At 43.8% G+C, this 21,588-nt stretch overlaps 1 protein-coding gene across 2 annotated transcripts in view; it reads right to left on the minus strand.

Moving 5' to 3' along the window:
• The window catches only part of HYDIN (HYDIN axonemal central pair apparatus protein), a 3,619,565-nt gene that overhangs the window by 2,155,743 nt on the left and 1,442,234 nt on the right, over nt 1-21,588 (minus strand). For both annotated transcript variants that reach the window (XM_078670948.1, XM_078670947.1), the window contains exons 36-37: nt 17,432-17,671; nt 10,318-10,486 (exon numbers count right to left, since the gene is read on the minus strand). In XM_078670948.1, coding sequence (XP_078527074.1) covers nt 10,318-10,486; nt 17,432-17,671 — 409 coding nt within the window. The remainder of the gene's footprint in view (nt 1-10,317; nt 10,487-17,431; nt 17,672-21,588) is intronic.

The following is a 21,588-nucleotide window of genomic DNA, read 5'->3' on the forward strand; positions in this document are numbered from 1 at the left end:
CCAGGGTTGTGGAGAACCCGACCCTTCTTGAAAGCATAATGAAGGTAGTCTCGTCGACTTTAAGCGACATTTTGTCCCTTGCACATACCAGGGTTGTTGGTGATCAGATCTGTGACCTTCACGAACGGTGTTTTGCTCATCTTAAGGTCCTTTTGACGCTTCCACCAACGCAAGGCACCGTAAAGGCACATGGTTCTCGGGAGAAATGGTACAATAAAAACTGCATAGTCGCTTAGTTAAAGCAGTGAAATCTAGGATTTCCAGCGATATAAAGGATGCACGCTTAATGTATAAAAGAACCCAGTGGGATGCGAAAAGGGAGTGGGACGATATTTATTGGTCTGACCTACTGGATGCCTGCATCTCTGCCAACCAGATCAAGTTTTGGGAAATTGTTAAGTGGGGCAGAAATCCCGACTCTCAAAACCCAGTTAACCATGTGTCTGCAGAAGCATGGGTTGATTTCTATTCTGGTCAGTTTATGGACCCTGACTTAGAAATCGACACAGATGCAACGAGCCAGGCAACCACCCTCATTCCTAACCAAGAGCTAAACTTCACGCCACTGGAAACAGAGTCTGCGCTTCGCCTGGTCCAAAGGGGGAAGGCGCCAGGGATGGATTGCATCCCGGCAGATTTATTTAAGGTCAATCCCCAACTCTGGGTTCCCTACATAACCGCGATAGCGAATGCCATTGCTAAGGGGGCCAGGATCCCTGTGTCCTGGAAGGGGGCAGAGATTTTCCCAATTTTTAAAAAAGGGGACCGTTCAGTCCCGGGAAACTACCGCCCAATAAGTTTATTGGACTCACTTCAAAAGGTCATTGCAAGGATGGTCCTTGCCAGAGTCCAAGGGTGGATGGAGTTGGAGGGTATTCTGTCCCCCCTACAGGCCTGCTTCAGGTCAGGTACCAGCACCATCGACCAGGTCTTCAGATTTTGTCTGATTTACTGGAAGGTGGTGCTGCTGGGCGGCGGAACGATCTATGCCGCATTTATCGATCTGAAATCGGCCTTCGACCTTGTGCCAAGGGTCAAACTCTGGACTGTTCTTAGAGACCTGGGACTGCCATTAAAATTACTGGACCTGATTGTTAGATTACATGAGGGCAATTTTGCTAGGGTGAGGTGGGGTGGACAAGGGCAGGTGACAGATTGCTTTCCCGTAACACGTGGCATCCGTCAGGGTTGCGTTTTGGCACCCACGCTTTTCTTACTGTTCATTGATCAGGTGGTCAAGTTCTTTGCAAATATCCCTACGGATGCACCATCTTTGGGCAGGACAAAGTTCCCTATGCTCATCTTTGCTGATGACACTTTACTTCTCTCAAAGACTCGTAGCGGCCTGCAAACTGCATTGACCCGCTTTGAGGAGTTTTGTATTTCCAACGACCTAAAAATCAATGTAAGCAAAACTAAATTCATGGTCCTTACCAAAAACCGTCCCATTAAGAGCTCAGTGAGCATGAACGGAGTGGGCTTGGAACAAGTTGAGGTTATGACCTATCTAGGAGTAACCCTGGACTACCGTCTCCGCTGGAAACCACAGGTTGACACACTACATCTAAAATTTGCTCGCCTCACGGGTTGTCTTTTACAGGAGCAAAAAAGGTCCCTAACTAAACGTATTAAACCCGCACTTAAGATTTATGCCACCAAGGTAAGCTCCGCAATATTGTACGGGGCAGACCTTTGGGGACATATGGACCTATCAACCCTGGTGAAAGTCCAGAACAAATTCATGCGGCAACTGGTAGGACTCCCACAATCGGCTCCAACCAAACCATTATGTCTGGATATGGGCTGTAACCCAATTAACGAAATGGCTAGATATAGACTAGTTAGTAGCTATGTGGAGACGGATCTGGACCTCCCCAGACCTAAACCTCTTTGCCAGGGAACTTGAGGAAGTAAGATCTATCTGGGGGTCTAGCAGCATACCTTGGTTGCGTGAAGTGAAATTGATCTTGGTTGACATGGGTCTTGACCAGCTGTGGGTTTCTCCGAGGTCTACCAACTTTCCTTTAAAACAGGAATATAAAGCACTCTATTGGGCCTCTGTCCGCAAAGGGCTAGTGAATGCTTCAGATTCTGTTAGCTTAACAGGAAGGTTTTTGTCCCACAAATTGGACCCTCTCCTAGAGAATTATTGGGACGTTATAATTAAGCCATTAGACAGGAAGCTCTACCACCAGTTCCGAGTAGGTTCTCTGCCCTTAAGATCCTTTACCAGGAACTGGTCTAACCGAGTGAGTGATTCCTGTCCTTGGTGCACTGGGCATAAGGAGAGTGTGGGTCATCTCCTATTTGTATGTCCGGCTTATTATGCCCCAAGAAGCAAATGGATAGGGCCCATATGTCGCCATCTTAAAGTCAGAGGGAGTGCAGAGGCTATATGGGCACTTCGTACTAATACCTCCGAGGTGGTGGTTGTGGCCGTAGCTAAATTCCTGGGGTGGACTTGGGTGATTAGAGCAAGATATCTGCAGACACCCTGATTTTGTCCCTGTCTTTTAATTCTTAAACAGGTTTTTCTTTTTACTTGTATTAGGTCTTTATTATACTGTTTAATTCTAATATTAGTGCTGAAATGCTTTTTGAAACCTATGAAATTATAAATTGTAACTGTGATGGTTTTTAAATCAATTTTTTAACAACATCATGTATGCTCAATTTCTATTGCTTTTAATTGTCTTTTATGATACAAAAATCGAAATAAAGACTTTAAAACCTGAACCTGATTACTTGGATGGGTCAGAGAGGGTAGAGTGATGGGTGGGGAATGTGATCGAATGGGCATTAGCTGAGGAGATCAGCTTGAGGTGCTGTAGGTGTGACGATAAAGCTGAGGAGGATCTGGGAGAGTGGGCGGGTACCCTCGCCAGGTTCATGGATCCTGCGGGCTCTCATTCTGCCTCCTCTTCTGAAGGGGAGGAGCTTGAGCCACGATGGAGACAAATGAACCAGCTCACATTGAAGTTGAACAATAGTTACTTACCTGTAAACAGGTGGTTCTCCAGTATTGGTGTCTTTCATAGATTCACATGCCTGATTCATTCCCCGTCGTCGGAGTGGGAGTCCCACGGTATATATAAAAGCAATAAATGCCATAAAACTTATAGCAAATATCAGAGATACCAACCAGGAAGTAAAGTAGCACCAGCTACAGTAGACAAAACTTCCACATTAGTGACTATCCTAGTCGTTATGTATTAGTCCAAACTGCGGCCAATCAGGCGACAGCACCCACCAGAATGTCCTCCCCAGAGGCTCAGGCTCTCAGATTTTCTCGCACGGGAGTGAAACCCTAAAATGCCTGAGTGAGTCTCTGGGGGGAGGCGGGCGGGTTGAATGTGAATCTATGAAAGACACCAATACTGGAGAACCACCTGTTTAGAGGTAAGTAACTATTGTTCTTCTCCAGTATTAGGGGTGTCTTTCATAGATTCACATGCCTGAATCAGAATAGTAAGCAGTACTCCTAACATAAGGCTCGTAGACGTCAGAGTATCAAATGCATATATATACATATATATATATATAACAGAATACCAGTTATACAATAAGCATCGAATCTGAAAGAACGTCTAAAGAGCATATAGGAGGAGGAGGAAACAGAGGCTCACCTTATTTGAAAGGATTACGCAGCACTGCTCTTCCAACCGAAGCATCTGCGTCGTCTGTTGAATCTAGATAGTAGTGTCTAGTAAAGGTGTGTCTGCTAGACCATGTAGCAGCTCTGCAGATCTGTCGAAGAGGCACACCAGCAAAAAGGGCAGTGGAAGAGCTAACCGCCCTTGTAGAATGTGCTCTTGGCAAGGCCTGTAAGGGCCTACCGGCCTGCTGATGACAAAGTCCAATCGTAGAGGAGACCCATCTAGCAATGGTCTGTTTTGAAACTGCACAGCCCCGGCGTTGCCGCCCATAAGCCACGAACAGTTGGTCTGTCTTGCGGATGCCAGAAGTTCTGGAGAGATAAAACTTAAGACATCTTCTAATGTCTAATGAATGTAGTGCTCTTTCAGCCGTAGACTGTGGGGCTGGAAAGAATGTCTTGAGGACAACTGGCTCATTCAGATGAAAGTCCAGAGGCACTTTAGGCATGTACGTTGGATTAGTACGCAGTACCACTGAGTCCGTGGTGAATTGGATGAAAGGTGCTTTAGATGTAAATGCTTGAATATCGCTTACCCTTCTAGCAGATGTTAAGGCTAGTAACAACGACACTTTCCATGTCAGAAATTTCAGGTCCACCTTATGGATCGGCTCAAAAGGGTGACGCATGAGCTGAGTTAGTACGACATTCAGATGCCATGCCGGAGGAGGTTTCCGGACAGGCAGGAACATACGAAATAATCCCTTGAAAAATTGTTGTATGATCCTTACAGAGAACAAAGAGTTTGATCCATCTTGACGAAATCTAGAAATGGCAGCTAGGAAGACTTTAAGAGTAGAATGTGCCAAACCCAATCTGGCCAAATGCAAAAAGAAAGGAAGGATTTGCTCCGATTTTGCATGAATGGGATGTAGATCATTAGATTGGCACCATGCACAGAAACGTTTCCACTTAAGTTTGTAGGTTTTGATCGTGGATGGAGCTCTGGCTTTCGCCAGCACCTCCTGGCAATCTTGTGGAATGTTCAGGTGTGCACATTCCATGTGCTGAGGAGCCAAGCTGACAATTTCAGCGAGTTCGGGTCCGGATGGTATACACTGCCCTGCTGGGTGGAGAGAAGATTCGGAATGCGTGGAAGTTGGATAGGGTTGCATTCCGAGAGAAGGAGTAGCTCGGTGAACCAGTATTGCCTGGGCCATCGTGGAGCGATCAGTATCAGCCGGCATGGCTGCTTCTTCATCTTCCTGATAACCTTCGGGATCAGAGGTATCGGTGGAAAAGCGTAGGCGAATATTTGATTCCAATTCAGCGAAAGGGCATCCCCGCACGATTCCTTGTGGGGAACCCAGCTTGCAAAGTATGGGCATTTCCGGTTCTGGTATGTCGCAAACAAGTCCAAATCCGGATGCCCCCATATCTGAAAGATGCGATGTAGAGATGGTAGATGTAGTTCCCACTCGTGAGTGCAGCCCCCGGACCTGCTGAGAGAGTCCGCCAACACATTTGCGATTCCCGGAACATGGACCGCTGACAGATGGATATTGTGAGTCAAGGCCCAACTCCAGATCTCCTGTGCTTGTTGCGACAACCGGGCTGATTTTGTGCCGCCCTGCTTGTTCAGATAATGCATGCAGGTGGTGTTGTCTGTCCGTATTAAAACTGTGGCACCTTGTAGAGTCGCTTGAAAGGACTTCAGGGCTAAAAATATGGCGTGCAACTCTAGCCTGTTTATGTGCCATCTCATTTGGATCTGGTTCCATTTCCCGCTGACCGTCATGCCTTGGAGGTGTGCACCCCAGCCTGTCATTGATGCGTCGGTCGTTACTATGAACTTGGGCACTTCCGTGAGGAAGGAGCATCCCACTTGTACGTTGGATCGGTGGGTCCACCATGTTATCGCTTGTCGCATTCGCGGTGTAAGTTGGATGATATCCTTGAAGGATCCTGATACCTGGAGCCACTGGCGACTGAGCTCTTCTTGCAAGGGCCTCATCCGAAGACGACAGTTGGGGGTGAGAAGAATGCAGGAAGAAAGCATCCCGATGAAGGACTTGAACATGCGCACTGAAACGCACTTTTTTAATAACAGTGCCGCAGCGAATCGGTGAATCTTGTCCTGTCTTTCCTTTGAGATGAATACTTGGGCGAGCTTGGTGTCCAGTGTCGCTCCCAAGAAAGTCTTTCTTGTTGCTGGCGTGAGGTGTGACTTTTCGAAGTTTACAGAGAAACCCAGGTTTTGCATCAGTGCCAGAGTTTTTTTAACGTGATCTTGTGCCATGTCGAAAGAACTGGCCTTGATAAGGCAATCGTCCAGATATGGATATATTTGTATCGACTGCAACTGAAGATGGGCAGCCACTGGGGCCAGTATCTTCGTAAACACTCTAGGAGCTGAACGCAGTCCAAATGGAAGGACTTTGAACTGGAAGTCCCTGCCAGCCACTCTGAACCTCAGAAACTTCCGATGCCGTGGAAAAATCGGTACGTGGAAGTATGCATCCTGAAGGTCGAGTGTTGCCATAAACTCTCCCGCCGAAAGAAATTGGAGGATTTCCTGAAGTGTTAGCATCCTGAATGTCAGTTTCTTCAGGAACTTGTTTAGGGCACGCAGGTCGAGGATGGGGCGCCATTCTCCCGACTTCTTGCGAATAAGGAAAAACCTTGAGTAGAAGCCTTTTCCTTTCTGATGATGAGGTACTCTTTCGATTGCACCCTTCCGGATCATGGTGTTGATCTGGATGAACAGCTCCTTGAGGTGCGCTGGAGGGGGTCCTTTAGGGGGGCAATTTGGGGGAGTTTTTACGAATTCCAAAATGTGACCTCTGGCTACCACATCCAGGACCCATTTGTCTGTGGTAATTTTGGACCAATTTAAGTAATGTTGGGATATTTTTCCTCCAATTTGGTTCGGGTTGGCAAAAAGTGGTGGCAGGATGCGTACCTCATTTCTTATTGTCTCTCCCTCGATAATTAGATTTTCCTCGGGGTTGAGAGAAATTTCCTCTTCTCTGCCCATATGTTTGCTGCCGATATGGCTGGAATCTTTGGTTTCCCTGGGCGGAAGAATAGGAGCGCTGTTGGTTGTAACCTCCTCTATTAGAGAAATTCCCTCTTCCTTTTGCTCCACGAAAGGAAGACTTCCAGTATTGCAGAGTACCCAGCGAACGTGCTGTTTCAGTATCTTTTTTGATGGCCTCCAGAGACTCATCAACATGTTTTCCAAATAAGAATTCTTCATCAAATGCCATGTCTATAATTCTGGATTGGACCTCCTGCCGGAAGGATGTTGCTTTCAACCATCCTTGCATCCTGAGAACAGCTGCACCCGCTAGCTGTCGAAATCCAGTGGCAGCAACGTCCACTGCAGCGTCAATCATTTCCGAGGAGACACACTCTCCTTCTTGAAGGATTTTCTTCGCTTCAGTTCGATCTGGCTCGGGCAGCTTGTCCATGTACGGCGAGATGTCCGACCACATCTGCCTATCGTATCTTCCTAGAATGGCTAGGGAGTTCGCGGCTCTGATGGTCGTAGCTGCAATAGTAGAAACTTTTTTCCCAATAGAATCTAAGCGCCTCCCATCCTTGTCTGGAGGAACAGAAACTTGAGACGTAGGATTAGAAGATCTCTTCTGCGCTGCCTGTGCTACCACAGAGTCTGCTTTAGCTTGTCCGATGAGGCATGCTGGAGAAGAATTTGGCGCCCTATACTTCTTATCTACTCTTGGGAGCACTGCTGGTAAAGAATTTGACTTGGACATGATCTTTAGTCCTTCCTTCCAGATGAAATCTATAATTGGAATGGTCCAACTCTGTTTCTGTGGTGTAGTTTTGAAATCATACAAGAAGCAATCTTCTTGCTTTGACTCCATGGTTATCATAAACCTCCTCGTTGCTCTATCCATGATCTTGTGGAATGAGGCAATGTCCACAGGTGGTGACTCAGATGTAGTAGGTTCTGCCGGAGAGGGCGTGTTTGCATTATAATCCTCATACTCCGACGATTCTGACACATTATCCAGTTCTCCTTCCTCTTGTTCTTCATGTTATGAGAACTCTTCCTCCCTTGGCTGAGGAGCTGAAACTTCCGACGCAGCTAACGCTGGACGTCCTTCCTCCAACGTCACAGTAGCCACTGGTTGCGTCCGCTTAGAAAGCGGAGTCGCTGTCTTAGGTCTTGGTGTAGATACTATAGATTCACCAGACTCTGAAGGTGGGAAACGTCTGTAATAGTCACTGAGCATGTACTGCAGATTGCGAAACAAATCGTCAGGCAACTGAATATCAGGAGCAGGCCTGTCAGCATGTGAAGTAGGCTCAGTGTCCTCCATCTCTTCCTCTACATCCTCCTGAACCTTAATCCGGAGGTCAGATGGACTTCTAGCTGCCCCAAAATTTTCATCCTCATAGGATCCTTCCTCATCGGAATCCAAGAGTTTGTCTGGCACTACAAGCGTTGAAGAAATTGTCTCTGTAGTAGCTCTCTTCTGTAGCAGCGTAGCCGTAGTTGCAGGAGATGGCAATGGAATCCCTGCTGTGTGCGCTGACCAAACTTGCAAAGTAGTGCTGCTTGATAGAGGCGTCGTCGATGGTACATCCGTTTGCTGTTGAAACTGTTGTCTCGTCGACGGTATCGTCGTCGATGGGGTCGTCGACGGGGTCGTCGACGGTAGCTTCGTCGACGTGGTTTTCGTCGTCGACGAGGATCTCTTCGTCGACGAGGTCGTCGACGGTAGCATCGTCGACGGGGACGCCGTCGAGGTCGTCGACGGTGGCTTCGTCGACGTGGATTTCGTCATCGACGAGGATTTTATCTTCGACGGACAGGCCGTCGACGTCGAAGGCTTCGTCGACGGTACCAACTTCATCGTCGACGGGGATCCAACCGTCGACATCACAGACGTAGACGAGAGACTCGTCGACGGTACCTTGGCCGTCGTCGACGGGACAATTGTCGACGACGAGATAGGCCTGATCTGGACATGAACCAGTGTAGGCGATGAAGCTGAAGACATGACAAGAGTAGGCTTTGGTGAGGAGAAAGTCATAGTGCAGGTGGTAGACGTGGCCACATGAGAGGAAACACAGTCCTTTTTTGACGTTGAAATTGTCAATGGTGGCAACTGAGGAGGCGCAGATTTTGAAGATTTCTTGGGAACTGTATTTTTCCCAGATTTCTTAGAGGGCGTACTATCCCCTTTAGTAGGTGGGAGAGTTTTACTCGAAGTACCAGGCCCAGGAGCATCCTGAGAGGATTTAGCCTTCTTAGCCACCTTCGCCCTTAGAGATGAAACTTCTGTTTCAGCCTTCCTCTTAGTAGAAAGAGATGAAGAACCAGAGGCAAAGCTTCCTACCTCAGACAAAGGGTCATCCTTGTCCTTGAGTCTGTTGAGCCACAATAGCAGTCGTCCTTCTCTATCCCTGATGGTCTTAGGGGGGAAGGTCCGGCAGATCTTGCACTCTTTTGCCTTATGGTCTGGATAAAGGCAATATAAACATTTCTTGTGGGGATCTTCCTTGAAAAGTCTTGGCTTCCCACAAGAATCACAGGCCCTGAACAGGGATTTTGAAGAAGACATCTTTGAAACTTGAAGAAACTAATAATATAGAAGAAAAACTGAGCAGAGCTCAGGGAGACTTCCTTCACACGACGTGCGGTAGAAAATCTGAGAGCCTGAGCCTCTGGGGAGGACATTCTGGTGGGTGCTGTCGCCTGATTGGCCACAGTTTGGACTAATACATAACGACTAGAATAGTCACTAATGTGGAAGTTTTGTCTACTGTAGCTGGTGCTACTTTACTTCTGGTTGGTATCTCTGATATTTGCTATAAGTTTTATGGCATTTATTGCTTTTATATATACCGTGGGACTCCCACTCCGACGACGGGGAATGATTCAGGCATGTGAATCTATGAAAGACACCCCTAATACTGGAGAACTGAGCTTTTCGTTTATAATATCTGGACATGTTTGTTGTTATCACAGTTCAAGCATGAGATACTGTAATAGGATGTCTTCATAATGTATTATTGATGTGCATTGTATGTACTTGAGTCATCCACCTGCAACATGATAATGATGGCTGTTTTCTTTCATGTTTTCTTTTCCCGTCTTGTACGTTTTTCTTACCATTACTGTGTTGGCGTGCTCTGTCATGCACGCAAAAATACAGTTCTTAAAAAAAAGAAACAATGGTATAGTTTCTGTCAAGTGAGTGGGCTGACGCTGAGGAGAGGTCATGCAAACAAATGTGTTGAAAATAGATCACTTTACAGCTTTGTGGGTATTCACCAAAATTTGCAGTGCACAATAAACACTCCTATGCACTTCTAATCGGATGCCCTGGTAACCTAGGATGTGGAAGAATGAAAGCCTTCACACTGAAAACTATTTTCTGATGAATGGAAAAAAATACCTTTTTGTAATTGAAATTTTTATTTATCCTAACCCTATGCCTATGGAATTTCAATAATTTATTTTTCTACACATGTAGGATTTAGGAATGCAAACATACATGAGGGAAACTATAAAAATCCTAGATTTCCTAGGGATACAGCCGTTGGTTCCAGTCAATAGTGTCAGAAGTCAGAATTCTTCGTAAGTGGCAGGTCCATGCCTAAGATTCAGAGCTGCATAACTTAAACAGAGTTACTGGGTAAAAGCCATAACTGAAATGTATTCACTATGAACAGCATTTCCTCACCACTTTCATGATTCAAGTTGTCGATCGGCCTGGCCTTTGCCTGTTCTTCCTGTATCTTTTTCTGTTCTTCATTGTATTCCAGAAGTTCTTTGGGCAATTTCTCACCCGATTCACGAGGCGGCAACAGCAAAATATTGTGAGCGTCATAGCCCTTGATCATTCGCAGAATCTGAGACAAATGCAGGAAAGACATTTATTATAGGTTTAGTGATAAAATGTGAAAGAAAAAGTGAGCCTACAATGAACTAAGTGGAGAGGCCTTTGTGTGAGAAGATAATTATTACATAACATCTGAAAATAAGCAGACAAAAATTAAAGCTGTCAATGGGAAACACTTTAAAGTGCCCCACAAATATACCAAGACCATGCCATAACCATGAAAATATGGAAAACATGTTTTGTGAACCTTTGTGCAGTAGTAACAGAGTCTGTCGCAATAATGGCTTTTATTGCTAAGATGCTATCTAGAATAGCAGGTTTTTAGAAGCCGGACTGAGGAAGGCCATTGCTCATCTGTAAGATGTGGAGTACCGAATGCTGCCCTGAAGATCATAAGGCACACCATTTATTTCTGATAGATTTTGCAGGATGCATAACAAGTTGCTCTTGACATGTGTGCGAGTTTATGCCATCAATATAGGGCCTAACGCTTCGACCAGGCCATAGTTTTTTTTGTTTTTTTTTAATAACTTATTTTTGATTTTAACAGACATTGCAGCAATCATTTAAGTACAGGTAGCAGATGCACAGTGCTAGCAACGCCATGGGATTCCATACCACATATACATAATACAGGTAACAATGAGGAAGTGATTAATAGTAGATTTTGAAATGGAAACAGGGGTATGTCTTCCAGCTGCCTTATACTTTTTTACTGCTCCCTACTCTTCTTGTCATCTCCCTAGATGTGTCCCCATTCGCTTCTGGCTCATGCTATGTGGCATAGTTAAGTAGTTTAGGAAGGTACTAATCAGTGGTACAAAAAATGTTTACATTTGAAGTATATACTGTGCGCAAGAGACAATTTTTAAAGGAGACTTGGAGTGAAATCATTTTATTGACAATGTTGTACTAGCAGGAGTCAAAATGTTAAACAATGCTGTCAGGGTAGGCACTGAGATGACACACTATTATTTTTAATGCCGCACAATTCCCAGGAGGAGATATACTTTATTTAGAATTAAATACAAATAAACTTTATATTTAAACCTATCATGGAGAGGCAGTTAATTCCCGGTTTGCTGAACGCTGCGTGCTCCCTCTCTATACAGCGTGTTTTTACTAAGCTTCTGTGTACTGCTTTTAATGTATTGAAATTGATTTTAACCTCTTACCTGCGTATTTCGCGCATCTATTGCTTGTGGACCTCTGCCCTGTTCCACCGCGGCCGGAGCAGTTTGAGTGGAGGGCGGGGACAAATCTTCCCTCATCACAGCTGAACCCAGTCAGGGCAGGGAAGGGGCGGAATCATTCCCGAGCTCCTCATATAAACACATGGGCCAGAGGACGCGCCTAAGGCAAGCCTGTTTGCTCCCGTCTGTGTCCAGCGCCAGCCATGCTGCCCTTTTGCAGCCAGCCTCAAGACTAACATTAACAAGGGACCAAATTCTTGTACAGAGGCTGCCCCAATCCTACACGTTTTAATCCCTGTACATTAACTCATAATACCTCTAGCCAGAGTGTTATCCCCCACTGTAAAGACCCACTGGCTGAACATCATAAGCACTGCATCTCTCAAGGCACTGTACCCACAGCACTAAAGAACGGTATATTCAACCCCATCCTGAGAAACACAAGAGTCCGCCCTAACCAAAAAGACAATTCATCTCTCCTTAACTAGCACTCCATTCATTGATGAACTTCTAGAAAGTTGGTTGGCTGAACAAGTACGCATGCACATTAAGTGAACATTTTCTACTAAACAAACAGACATACCCATGCTAAAGGTAGTGGATAACAGCCTTCAAGTACTTGATTATGACTATACTGTGCTGATGAATATTTCAGCAGCAGTTAACTATGTGGACCATGACACACCATGCAAATCTGTACAAAATACTACCTATGATGGCTCCCAAATAATTAAAATAAACAACACCTTTCTCACACTGAGCACTCTTTCTTTGGTTATCACTCTTTCTGGACTTCCTAAACATCACGTATCACCAACATACAGATGATATGGCAGCATTCAAGACTGAAAGAAACATATACTCAAGAGTAAAAAAAAGTGTAATCAGCTTCACCCATCAAGAATTCCATGGGAGCATACAAGACTGAATAAAACAGAAAATAACGAAATTAAGCCCCACTAAGACGGAGGCATCTTTTCATCTCCTAAAACTCCACAAATATAACAATACTAAGCTCAAAAAATATCTCAAATGTCGAATCCCTCTATTTCACGAAAATAAATTGCTACTGGATGCACATATCAAAGCTATAACAAAATCAGTCTATGACCGGATCCTAGTATGCAGGTCAGCCGAACACATTGGGCTTGATTTAGAGTTTGGCAGGCACAGTAAAGGCCATCAGGGTGGTGGGGGGCATTACCTCCGCCTACCCTGAGATGCTACCAAGCCTCTCTTAGAGATGACTGGCACACAGTGGTCATCCCTGTACAATGACAGGAACCACTGTTAGGGCAGTTTATTTCAATGTACTAAATGATTGGCAGGCAACCACTGTCATGCTTTAACACCCGTTTACCAAACGTGTTTCTTTTTTTTAAGTTTTCAAAAACAAACTCCTAAAGCAGGAGTTTGTTTTTAAAGAACAAAACCTCAGGACCCACCACCCGTTAGGGGATTTCTACTGGGGTGTGAGGTTATTGTAGTTGGTTTCCTGTCCCTTACTGCAGGTTTTTCCCGACCATGATCGACAGGAAACAAAAAATACATTACCCCCATTCGTCCTAAATAGGGCGGGAGGTGTAATGTTCTTCCTCCGATAGCCCCTACTGCACTGGGCTGTTGGATGAAGCATTGGGGACTCCATTGACGAAATCCTTGAAGACCACCCGTTTCTAAATGAGGACTGAGGACTTGGCAGGCAGGCTACTCAGTCACATTTGTGACAGAGTACCCTGTCTGCCAAACTTTAGATCAGGACCTTCTTCTCTAAAGACCTGCCCACAAACAAACTGTATTAAGCACTTGTCATACCATTTCTTGAATATAGGAACTCACTTTCACTGATGTTGCAGTGAGGTGCCTCACATCATTAGCAGGTGTATTACATTAGGCAACCGGACTGATATCAATAATAAAAAATTAACACACCGCATCTGTCACAAAGCACTTTTCTGTCTCCCTCTGGTGGCTGGTTTTACATAAAAAACTGCTTCATCAGCTACAAACCTCTAAAACCAAACATAGTAAAATGCCTCTCAAACTAAAAATGTCAAGGGGGCAAAATGCCTCAGATCTAAATCTCTCCACCCTGAAACTCCCATTTTCAAGAAAAGTCGAACTCTAACTTGGAAAATCTTCAGGAACGCCCCAGGTTAAGGAACGACCTTCCCAATGAACGCAAACAAGTTCATTCTTACCTGATCTTCCAACACAAATTAAAAGAACACCCCCGCTAAGCATTTAGAAAATTCAGTTTCATCGCTCTCTTGTTCGCCTCATCTGCCCTAATGCTCTCCTGCTCCACCTACCTTTAGGTTTTAAGCTTCACCCCTCTTTACAAAGTGTTCTATGATCTGCCTTATATCCCTAATGTGACAATACTCCCACAATACTACACTATTTTGTTACCTCAGCTCTGCAATGCAACACATTAAGATATCAGACTAATGTACTCTGCTCAAATTATATTTCGAAATATGTGTGGTAATCCTTGAAACTCAGCCTGTACATATGCACTTTTGCACACATCTTTCCTCCCTCCAGTAAATAGCCTGGATCTTCCATTGGCTGGAATTTGCAAAATATAAAAGTTAATAAAAAAGGTCTTACAATACTTCAGTCTATTCTGTCTTTTTATGTTTGCCACTGCCCGAACGTAATCTAATTATTTATTAGACTGAATTTACCTAGTTTCAATCATACTCTTCATTCCTTTTCTAATCTAAATATTTAATGAATAATGCACATTAATCTGAGTTCCTCTTCAGTGACTTCGCCTCCTATCCTCCCTTCCAATTCTCAAGTGACGAAACAATTATGGTAATTCCGAGAAAAGAAACGTGGCAAGTAAATCTTAAACACACACCCCTCCCCTTTTTGTGAAACTGGAGCTTATCATTTGGAAGCTGAATGATGCAGTTGGCAGCTACACTGTCGAGGCTTGGAAGAATCCAAGTCTGCAGGTTCTCCACCTCAGTCCCTAAGGTTTCTCTGTAGGTGTGCTTGTTTAATACAACAGTAAATACAAAAAAAATATCAAAAAATGACCCCATAAACAATTTCGTGTTTATACCAATTTATGCACTTGTATTCAAGTTTTGCGGTTTAAAAGAATTATTCACATGTTTTGAATTAAATCAAAGTTACAATGAAAGGCCACATGCTGTGGTTTACCAAATTAGTAAAACAATAAAAAAATTAATTCCCAATGCATTTCGGGTTTCGTTGAACCCTTCCTCAGGGATTTTAGTTTGTTGAATTAAATCAAAAATCCGTGACTTGAGATGCCAAGGCGTGATTCTGTAATATACAAAATGATACAACACTATATAACGTTATGCATTTAATAACCTTCAATGTTTCCATGCTTGTTTTTATAATTCGCACATCCAACTTTTCATGTGTGAGTTAAACGAATTTTCTTATTAATAAAGTGCATAAAACAGTGCAAACGGGAGTTGAAGAGAGTGGTGAAATTTATGTAGGACTAACGGGAGCTGGAAAAAGTAGTGAAGTTTGTGCGCTAAATGTGTAGTGCTCATAGTAAAAAAATACCGATACACCTCCCAGTGAGCATGATGAAGTGCTGTAATCTGTGCTAAAGACGAACTTTGTGATTTCAATGATGGACCGGATATACTCACTAAAGAAAAAGTAATTAATGCGGGAACTGGACCCACATCAATTTCAACTTCCGAATACTCTATCTGAAAGAAAACGATGGAGTGTTGTGACCCAATGTTGGTAAAGGCTTACAGCCTGATTCATGAAACGAAAATCGGCTCGCAAAGGGCCAGATTCTGAGAATCTGGCCCTTTGCGAGCGCAATTATTGCATTTGGGATTCATCATCCCAAATGCAATAATCGCTATTATAGAATTCGCTATTGTGCGAGGAATTGCATTTAAGGAATCTCTATTAGAGATTCCTTAAATGCAATTCATCAATCAAATTTAAATTGCGAATTCGCTATATTTGGCCGCTATTTACAATGAAGTCTGACTTCGTGGTAAATAGCAAAAAAATAGATTAAAGCACTTTAGTGCATTTTTTTCTTTTGCATGTTACACACACACATGTCCTTTGGACATGTGTGTGCGCCACACCTGTGTAATGTTGCATTTCAGGGGTGCTACAGGGTGTCCTTTGGACACCCCTGGCACCCTTGAAATCGCTTCCTTATTTGCGATTAGCTAATTGCTAATCGCAAATAAGGAATGTGTAGGAATCGCAATTTATTTAGCAATTCCTACATGAATCCCGTTTTGCAAGTCCTTAATAGCGATTCCTTATGAATCGCTATTAGGGGCTCGCAAAACGGGAGAATGATGAATCAGGCTGTAAGTACCTGCCTTCCATAATAGAATTAGTTGCAATCTTACCGCGCTAGTTAGCTTCTGTAACTTATCTGACTCCTTGAGAGTCTCTTGAGTTCAATGGAGGTAGTTGATCAAAATAATTAATTTCCGGAGCGTTTTCTGAAAGCGTGTATAAGATATGATTAATACCCTCTGACCTCAATGAAGTGATGTCCGAACGCTCATTCATTACAAAGAACTCTTACCCGAACTGCCACGTTCCCGACGTTCTGGACTTGCTTCGTGCTTCATAAACGTTACCAACATTGGGTCACAACACTCCATCGTTTTCTTTCAGATAGAGTATTCGGAAGTTGAAATTGATGTGGGTCCAGTTCCCACATTAAGTACTTTTTCTTTAGTGAGTATATCCGGTCACATCATTGAAATCACAAAGTTCGTCTTTAGCACAGATTACAGCACTTCATCATGCTCACTGGGAGGTGTATCGGTATTTTTTTACTATGAGCACTACACATTTAGCGCACAAACTTGACTACTTTTTCCAGCTCCCATTAGTCCTACATAAATTTCACCACTCTCTTCAGCTCCCGTTTGCACTGTTTTATGCACTTTATCTATAAGAAAATTTGTTTAACTCACACATGAAAAGTTGGATGTGCGAATTCTAAAAACAAGCATGGAAACATTGAAGGTTATTAAATGCATATCGTTATATAGTGTTGTATCATTTTGTATATTACAGAATCACGCCTTGGCATCTCAAGTCACGGATTTTTGATTTAATTCAACAAACTAAAATCCCTGAGGAAGGGTTCAACGAAACCCGAAATGCATTGGGAATTATTATTTGAATTGTTTTACTAATTTGGTAAACCACAGCATGTGGCCTTTCATTGGAACTATGATGTGATTCAAAACATGTGAATAATTCTTTTAAACCGCAAAACTTGAATACGAGTACATAAATTGGTATAAACACGAAATTGTTTATTGGGTCACTTTTTGATAACTTTTTTGTATTTACAAGCACACCTACAGAGAAACCTTAGGACCTGAGGTGGAGAACCCTGCAGACTTGGATTCTTCCAAGCCTCGACAGTGCAGTTTTCAGACAGGGTTGTGGGGACGACCCTCAGCAGAGCACTCCCTTACTAAATAAAACATTGATTACAGTCAAAAATTGTGAGTACTTAAGGAGTGCAGGTCTAAACAACGACAGTGCAATTGGCAGCTAGCCATTGGAATGATTGACAACTTGCACAAGTATAATCTTTTTAGACACCATTAGTGTGCATTCTGCGATATTTGAGGTTATACCTCGAATGTTGAAAGCGAAACTGCAAATCCCATGATGCACTGTGCTGTTGGCAAACATGCCAGGACTCACTAAATGGGATAATTTGGGAGCTAAAGAAGAGTATGAAACGGTCTTCTTACCTGCTCTTCCTCCAAGTATTGCCTGTCCAGTTCCAGGGAGTAGAATTCAATGGGAAAGTTGCAGGGATTCTTCACAACAACAGCGGTCTCAGCCCCTGTGCTGTAAGGCAGGATAGGCCCCAGTTCAATCACAGAGGGAATGAAGTCCAAGTGAGGTTCTAGACCCTTTCCTTGCACCATCAGCAGCACACGCTGGCTGCTCTTTGACACGGTCAATACTAGACGTTGGCTGTAGAACTTCTGAAAACACGTAAGACAAAGCAATACAATTGTAAAGTGAGCCCCAAACAACATTTTTGATATAATTCAGAAACTTCCCTTATACACGCAACCTTTCCTGAACTGTTTGGTTAAAACTTTCAAAACACACAGTGACAACAAAGCAATAGTTAATTACTGGTGATCTTAGTTGTTGGTCATCAGGAATTAAGGGTGAGGCTCAAGACACACTATTTGCACGGTCTCTTGTGTAAGGTTCACAGAGACACAGAGGCTGTATCTCACCATTCTTGCTAATGTAAGGAGGAGGCATAGACATACAAGGGAATCGGGCAGTATTCTTGAAAACACATACTTTGAGGAGTCAGAAAACTCCGGAACGGAGGTACTGGTTAGGATGTTTAGGAAATCCTCATACTTGGTGTGCCTGGATCATAGAAGCGGTACAGACAGCAAGATATGTCAAGGATCCCTCCCTGATCGCCCACAACTTAACCAGGTATGTAAGGTTCTGCCAGGCTCCATTCTGGGCGGAATAGATGCATTCATTTAAAACCAGCAAGTGTGCTGCTCTGTATTATGACACAGTGTCTATTATAGCTAGGTCACACTCAATGGTTGACTTTTTGCAGTTAGCAAGTGATCGAAGGATATCCCCGCCCCACATACATGATCTCAACAGGGATGGCCGCGTGGATAGAAAACTGTAGGAGAGCACACATAGTTTTGCAGCATATGTAGGAGTTTAGGAAGGATGATCATCTTTAGCAAAGTGATCCTACTACTCATTGAGAGCAGCAGTGAGAACCAGCTATGAAAGTCCCAGCAAAAACTCTACATCAGTGGGGATAAATTGACTTTCTGCAGTCTCTTCTGAAAGGGAGAGCTGGATCCCTCGATATTTGATGGTGTGTAAATCCAGCAGACTCAGACCATTTTTGGATGCTCTTGATTTTTAACCATAGCTGCTAACCAATCTCCACCCCTAAATGCTGTTTAAAATGGTGTCCCCCATACACATTGTAGACAATGTCAACATTAAACTATTACGTGATATTTACAAGTCCCCAGGCTCACAGTGGGTGTTAAGAAAATATGATTAATGGCACACTATAACTTAACTATACTGCAAAAGGCCTATTCTCTCTTGTCTTGGGCATACTTAAGATACATTGCTAGAAGTGAGTCACAATTTCACCATAACCAACAATGTCTCATGCACATTTGTGTGACACACTAGTAGCTGAGAAGTTTCCACCTCTGGCAGAACCTTCCCTAAAAATAAATGTCCAGTAAATTACAATTTCAGGATTGGGGGCGATCTAGAAGAGGAAATTCGTAAGGTTTATAGAGTTGGGATACAAACATTGAAATCTGAGACCAGAATTGCAATCTCTTTTAAAGTGAACCTTATGAGAGTTACCATTTTGTAATTGTATTCACTCAGTGGGTGATTAAGAATTTAACTAAATACTCAGACAGCAGAACGCATTAGTGGAAGAGACAAGTTTCACTGTAACGCCTCTCCTTTTTCTGACCTGTAAAGTGTTTATTAACAATCTGGGAATAGTGCAGAAGTGATTCCTGAACTCTGCCATTGAAGCCACATCTAGATACACACTGGGCACTTGCACTCTACTTTTCTAATGTCCTGCACGACGCCTGCTGGCTCTGTCTCTCCACCAGTGAAAGGAGGGCTCAGATTTGTTATTCCTTTGGCAGCTGTGAAATCTTTTTGGGCAAAAGAAAACAGGAGTGTTGTAGAGAAGGTCATGCTGTCAAGCAGAGTTATATACAGTTTTTCTTTAATCCACATGGGGCTTGAAATTTTCTTGACCTTAGGTAAAATCTTTGGATTACATGATTCTACTGTAAAAAATGGGGGAATAGGACACTTTTTTTTTAATTTGTCAACTTTTTATTGAGCATACAATATTCATACATTACATGCATATCCGTACGGCAAGTGTCTGCAAAGTAACGCTCAGTAAATCCCAACAGAACAAAGCCAAAGGTCACATTAATCAGCATAAGTGGCAACTCTTCTGCATAAGTTTCCAGCTGATCCCTACAATACACCATGTCCTTTAACCAGCTGTCCACTTTTGGGTGCATCCGACCATCCCACGTGAACAGAGTACGCCTTTTCGCCAAGAGCAGGGCCAACTGTATAAACTTCCCTACCAAACCCTGAAGTGGAGGCCCGTGCCCTAGCAGACACAGCGTCGGGGTGTTGTGTAACGCCGCTCCCGTCATTTTGGTAATAAGAGCTAGAACTTTCTCCCAGTATTCAAAAACCTGCTGGAATTGCCACGCCATATGTATGAAGTCAGCCGCCCCAATCCCACAGCGTTTACACTCATCAGTCGCCCTGAGGCCAATTCTCCATAGCCTGTGTGGTGTATGATACGTCTGGTGGAGAAATTTGAGGTGAATAATGCGGAGGTTACTGTTGGGCATTAGGCACCTCGTTATCGAGCATATTTTCACCCATTCCTCCTCTGTTATGGAGGATCTGCCTTAGTATTCCAGCGTGCTAAACTAGCTGCAGTGTCGTGTGGGGTATCTTTCTGTATGGCTCTGTACAATTTGGTAACTAGCTTCTTTCTCGTTGGGGTCGTGAGTAATAGTTTTAAAGCCGACAATGTTTGTGGTTCATCCGGGAAGCAGCGGTAGTGTTCCTTGATCGCTCGACGCAATCGATAGCAGATGAACTGAAATAGTAGTGTAGGATTGCGTATGTACGATAAATCGTCCCCTGTAAGGTATGTGCCCTCTGGGAACAAATCACTCAGATGCTCAATACCCGCCTCGCGTAGTGCCAAAATGGAACTCCGATCCTGAGCCACAGACAATGCGGCATGTCCCTGTAGTGGCAATGCCGGCGCATATAAGGGGAGTTTGTGCGTACGTCGGCCAATCGCCTGCCAGGCCGCCGCCGTAACATCAAGCGTATTAATCTCAGTCCTGGGTGTACGTCTATGTATGTGCGTAAGGAAGCCCCGCAGCGGGATAAGGTGGGCGCCCCTGCCACATGTGGAATGTATTATAAAGAAAAACAATGGTCCTTAACTATTGATCGACGAAAATACTCTGTCCAGAATTATTTTCTATTTGGAAATGCCATTAACTCAGCATGTTTTGACTCAAGCAAATGGGAGATATATTCGCTTTCACGCTGGATTTGTACACATTGAATGCAAAACATAAAATAGTACCCAAAATTAAAAGGAAAAGATTAGTTACCACACTTCCAATTATGTACTTAACCAAATGTACATATTTATTTACATTTCTATAAAATAGTTGTAGATATTAACGGCGCAAGTGCAAAAAGAGAAAGGAAAAGGGTGCTCAAGTGATTAGGGAAAGGAAAAAGAAACGTGTTGTACTATACAATTCCAATATGTTACAACAATCAAAACAGAAATAGATAGTCTTCCACTATTCAAAAATAGCCTGTCCACACGGCTGAAAAGAGGGTTGGGCAATGTCGGTACAGGCACATAAATTGTAAGGCGTCGACGTTTCGACCCTGATGCTCTAGGGCTGTTTAAGGCCTCGGCTGCGGGTCTTCATCAGGACTAGGGGCGTGAAGGGGAGGGGGCCTTGGCCGTCGTCAGGCACCTACTCTGGTTAGGGACACCAATGAAGCTTGTACTGGGGAATCGTCCCGGCTTCCAATAGGTAGATCACCTAATGTTTGGAAGGTGATCAAATGTAGAGTCACTTAACTTGTATGATGATTCTTGGAATTAGTTTCCCCTAAGTTGGTTGATTTGGAAAGTCAAACCGGTGCCCCCACGGGCAATCCGGTTGTTGGACTTGGGCCCTTAGGGCAGGTTCACCCCTAGACTTTTTGCTTGAAATGGTGACCTGGAGATGGTGATTTTTGGATTCTGCGCACTTTCACTGTGTCCCAGTGGAAAGTGCGTGCG

The sequence above is a fragment of the Lissotriton helveticus genome, chromosome 12 (assembly GCF_964261635.1).
Source record: "Lissotriton helveticus chromosome 12, aLisHel1.1, whole genome shotgun sequence".
Lineage (NCBI taxonomy): Eukaryota > Metazoa > Chordata > Amphibia > Caudata > Salamandridae > Lissotriton > Lissotriton helveticus.